Raw genomic sequence first — 5,289 nt, forward strand, 5'->3', positions numbered from 1 at the left:
TCGAACTCACAGAGATCCGCCTGCCTCTGCCTCCCGAGTGCTGGGATTAAAGGCGTGCGCCACCACCGCCCGGCTCTCATTGGAGCTTTGACCACAGACAGTGTGCAGGAATTACTAGAATGTAACACTTGCTGTGACTTTGTGGCTAGAAATTAATCATAGGACAGACAGGTGGTTGAAGTTTGACTTACAACTGAAGTGGGACTTTTAGAAAAATATATTGTTTTTCCATTCTCTACCATCCTATGCCTGGAGTAAATGCTTTCCTCTATAAATGCTATTACATATAACCAAGTCATAAGTCATAGCACAAACCAGTAGTACACTATAGATACCAAGTCCTGTTATTCTGTGTTCAAGACCATGGAGTGACCAAAGAACAGATTTATCATTTTCCCCTTACCCACATTGTAGCTAAATCTGCCTATTCTGTATAGGTTTGGCGGGTGTATTATGAAGGGTGTTGTCTAGATTTCCTTAGAGGCTCCTTTGGTTCCATGTATCATGTCATCCAGCGAGTAAAGCAGGAGTAGTGTCTTAACTTGCTTTCTATTGCTGTGACCAAACGCCATGACTGAAACCAACTTGGTGAGGAAATGGTTGGTTTCATCTTACAACATTCAAGTCACATTGTATCACTGAAGGAGGTCAAGGCAGGAATACAGGCAGGAACTTCAGAACAGGGATAGGAGCAGAAACCATGAAGGAGCTCTGTTTACAGCTTGCCCCTCATAATTTGCTCAGTTTGCTTTCTTATACACTCCAATACTACCCCGGGGGTGGCACAGTGGGTGGGGCCCTTTAACATCAATCATTAATCAAGAATGCCCTACAGACCTGCCCATAGGCTAATCTTATGGTGACATTTTTGTTTTTCAATTATTAAAGTTCCTTACTCCCACATATGTCTAGGTTGTTTCAGGTTGACAAAAAACAAAACAAAACAAAACAACAAGAAAAAACAGCACAAGACGGCATTTTCTATATGCTTTAAAAATGTAGAAAAGAAAAGGCTCGAGGGGCCAAGAGGGTCACCCCAGTAGGGATGGTCTTTTCTCTGGAAGTGTAATATTCTATTCCACGGCCAGCTTCTATGCTGAAGCTGGTGAGGATTCATGGATGGAAATAAAATCTGGATATATTTGGTTTTGTTTATTGCTCAGCATTTAATGCAGATACTGTTACCATAGTTTTCATGACCACAAAATCTTAAGATTATCTGCTTACCCAAGCAAGGCTCCATTCTGCTAGCCATCTTAAAATTTTGTTTATAGAGCAACAATTTCTGATGTGCTAAGCTATAATAAAACAGAGGACAGCGTTGCTCTGTGACAGTGAACCACTGAAAGAGTGTCCGGTACCCCACTAAAACAGTCATCCCTACCACCCGGCAATGTAGTGCCTGCATCCTGTGTGGCAGGAAGACACCTATTCAGGCAAAGTACCATGTCCTGGCCATGTCCAGACCCCACTGCAGGCTTCCTGTCAGCACTCCTCATCAGATTTAGCGCAGCAGATGAGCTCAGTTTTGTTGTTCCATGTCCCCTTCTTGCCGCAAAGAACTGTGAACAGCCCGAGGGATGCCTCTTGAAGTCCATGTGTTGGTCTTGGTCTGATATGCAGCAGCAGTTACCTCACAGCTCCAGGAAAACTGAGGTTCTTTATCTATTATGAACCTCATGGTCTGAAATACTTTCTGTAGTTAGTGTAATTGTGGCTTCCTCCCTCTCAGGGGTTATAGGTTTGTGTTTGTATTTAACATTAGCACTGAGTATCCGTTTTTGGGTGTTACGTAATAAACTCAGTCTTTTCAGTAAGTAGAAAGTGGAAACCATTATTTTTAGAGTCCAGCTGCATGAAGCAACTGTTATCTTTTTATTATTTTTGTTTTTTGATGCCATCAATACAGGTACTACTTAATTCCAAAAGGATTACCTTAGTTCTCTAAAAATTGATATATGGAGTGTGTAAGTATTTAGTTCCGGCTACAGGGTGTTTTTTAGAAAAGTCATGTTGTGGCCTTGTGCCTTTTTATGTAAGAGAAGACAATTTTTTAAAAGACTTATTTTAATTTTATGTGTAAGAATGTTGTTGGGCTTGCACGTATGTAAGTGAACTGCAGGCTTGGTGTGCATGGAGACCTGAGGAGGGTGGCACATCCCTGTAACTGGAATTGTGGACAGGTGTAAGCTGCCATGTGGATGTTAGGAATCCAACCTGCGTCTTCTACAATAGTGGCAATGCTCTTAAGCGCTGAGCCATCTGCCCAACCCCAAGAATAGAATTGTTATCATCTTAGACTGCTACCCAGGCATGTGATTTCTGCAGCAAGGAGATGATGACTTTAAGATTTACCATCACTAATGCTTGTGCTTAGCATACACTGGGCTTGGTTCTGCATGATACACAAATGGTAATTACTTTGAACCAGTAAAGACCCCAAGTCACAGAGTGAGGAGGAACTTGTCTCAGTTCACACAGCTGTCAGTGGCAGCCAGTCCAACCATGAACCTTCTAGGAGGGTTTCAGAATCTACTCCCGAAATGGCATTCTCCTCCCCATTCCTCAAGTTATTCTTGCTGTGTCTCCTAACCTCCATGGAAGGTGTTAACAACTGAAAGTAGTAAAGTTAACCAGATATTTTATTCTTATTCTGATATCATGACTTATCTTGTTCCTTTTAGTATTTGCATAAGCTCTTCAAGAGAGACCATCATAAGGGACAACGCTACCATGAAAAACAGATCAGTCTGTATGCAGAGTATGATCGGCCAAACCTCCTTCCCTTTCTCCGAGACAGTACCCATTGTCCACTTGAAAAGGTAAGTCACTGTCTCACTGGGCACATCAGAAGTAGTTGTCATTTTTTGTAAGACTTTTGTTGGTCTTCTCTCCCTGACTGTGTTCATCCCTGTTCAAGAGAAGGCTGCTGTTGAACCAGTGGGTTCTGCCAGCCCATTGTGGTGAGCCATGGTCCTTTGGGGGTAGACTTTGGGGCAGAACAGACATTCTGTAACAGTCTTAATTGGAATAAATATTTAATCCATGGCAACAAATACCAAGATGAAGTGATATCAAGAGTCTGCATCTCTTTCTCAGAATTAGGGTCATTGGGGTAAGAGCCTGAGAGTGGGCACTGCCCGAAACCAGTGTAGCGGTTACAGTCAGGAACCCAGATTGATAAACAGAGGGATCGCGTTCATCTCTTCTCAGCATTTGCTGCTGAGCTTCTGTGTTTCTCCAATTTGCTGTGTCACATTGTAACTGCCTCAGCTGTCTGACTTCCTAGTCACCTGAAAGTCTTTGGAGGACTTTGTCAAAGGAACTTTGGACTTCCTTTGTCCAAAGTCAAAGGAAGGACGTTGTCTACTCATTTGGGTAAAGGAATCAATGCACTGGCTGACATTTTTTTTAACACTTTAAATGGCCTTTTCATTGTGGGTCACTGAAACTTCTAAATCAGACGTGATTTCTTTGTCAAGATCCATGGTAGGAAGTCTATTTACATAAAAGTGTTACCCAGCCTTATTTTGAAACAAAGCTAACTTTGACACAGACTCATGACTTATGGATTCATGAATGATCTCATTCTTTTTTCCTTAGAAATAAGAATTCTGTACACACCGAATCACCTCTAAAACTATCATTTATGTTTACCATAAACAGAGAAAGCTACCATGAATGACAGGGTAGATTCCCTACTATGCAGACATCTCAGGCTCCGACAAGGTGTCTGTGACATCTGTGACACCCAGTAGATGACAGGGGGCGAATAGTGGAATACATCCTTACTATTTCAGCTCAGAGACACACAGGACATGGGGCCCCTTTACCCAGATATAAATTACAATCTTTAATATCTGAATGCTCCCTCCCCAGAAACCTTTTAACATCAGAGGACTAATTCTGCCACGTCAGGTTATTTGCTTTTTCAGGGCTTGCGTAATTGCTGAAATGAATAATAGTTGCAAATGGGCAACTAGAAATTTTGAAGTATTCAGGTCTACCTTATTTTGTGGGATCTGAAATTCATGCTTTGCAGCAACTCTGACAGTAGTACATCAGCAGCCCAGTAAGGATCTCAGCCATTCAGTCCTAGATTTCAGGATTTAAAATCAGCACAGTTCATCAACTCAAAACTCAGTGCTAAGTTTTTTATGGACTTGTTGATTGCAAGGGAGCTCCAGACTTTGTGAGAATTTCTAGCCACTACTGCTCTTTGAAGAACAGTCTGTCATGCCTTCAGCCATGCTGTGCTCTCACTCTCTTGATACTGCTTCATCTCCACAAAGTGCCTGTAGGTGGGTAGAGGCATCTGGTACCTGGCCAGCTGAGACTGGGGGTGTGAACCGAGTGGTTAAGAGCTGAGGGCAGACATGGAGGCTGGGCCTCTGACCCTTGTCCCACGTTCTTCACCGTGCTGAAGGATTGTATTTTCAGGTTTAAAATGCTCACTAAAATAGCAGCAGAGGTATTCTTCAGCATTGTAAACATCAAGAAAAATACAGCTGAAGATCTGTCTTTGGACTATAATTTACACATGTGATCTTATGATTTGATCATGCCTTAGAGATGTTGCCATCATTATAATCTTGGCAGGTTTATAACTGAATTGTGATCTCATATTAAACAACATTCACAAGGTGACAGTGTGTCTCCTTTGGGTGAACACATCAGTGACACAAAGTGAATAAAATTTACACTAAAGGACTTAAAGCAAGGTTAACTAGGAGACATCAGAGTCAAGGCTCTGTAGAAGTCCTTGTTAAGTTGCAGCTGACGATGTTCCTCTTGCTACCCTGCAATTCCCCTATCACCTTGCTTCTATGCTGAAGCAAGAAATCAGTTTCTGTCAGTTATCTTACTTTTCACCTTTGTTTGCCCTAAAATTCCCCCTCCGTGTGGTGTGTGTGTGTGTGTGTGTGTGTGTGTGTGTCTGTCTGTCTGTCTGTCTGTCTGTCTCTCCCTCTCTGTCCATCTAAAGTCTTTCTTCTGGAAGGATCATAATGTCCGACATTTGAGAATCTAAACGAAGGATGCCACCACATTTGTATTTGTGTCAGTAATAGAAGAATTCTGTGTCCTGTGAATACTTCACTTTTATATTTCACTCAAAAACTCCTACATATTTCTAGAGTTTCATTATTTTTAAGGAGAATAATCTCAGGTGCAGTTAGAATCCATGATTGCTTTTCGGGCTGAGGAGGGGGGGGGACTTAATTGGGGGAGGGGGAGGGAAATGGGAGGCGGTGGCGGGGAAGAGACAGAAATCTTTAATAAATAAATAAA

The 5,289-nt window shown here is 42.1% G+C and overlaps 1 protein-coding gene across 1 annotated transcript in view; it reads left to right on the top strand.

The window, feature by feature from the left end:
• The window catches only part of Vps41 (VPS41, HOPS complex subunit), a 131,821-nt gene that overhangs the window by 110,045 nt on the left and 16,487 nt on the right, over positions 1–5,289 (top strand). The window contains exon 22 of the mRNA XM_005365457.2: positions 2,685–2,822. Within this exon, the coding sequence (XP_005365514.1) occupies positions 2,685–2,822 (138 nt within the window). The remainder of the gene's footprint in view (positions 1–2,684; positions 2,823–5,289) is intronic.

The sequence above is a fragment of the Microtus ochrogaster genome, unplaced genomic scaffold (assembly GCF_000317375.1).
Source record: "Microtus ochrogaster isolate Prairie Vole_2 unplaced genomic scaffold, MicOch1.0 UNK2, whole genome shotgun sequence".
NCBI classification, from domain to species: domain Eukaryota; kingdom Metazoa; phylum Chordata; class Mammalia; order Rodentia; family Cricetidae; genus Microtus; species Microtus ochrogaster.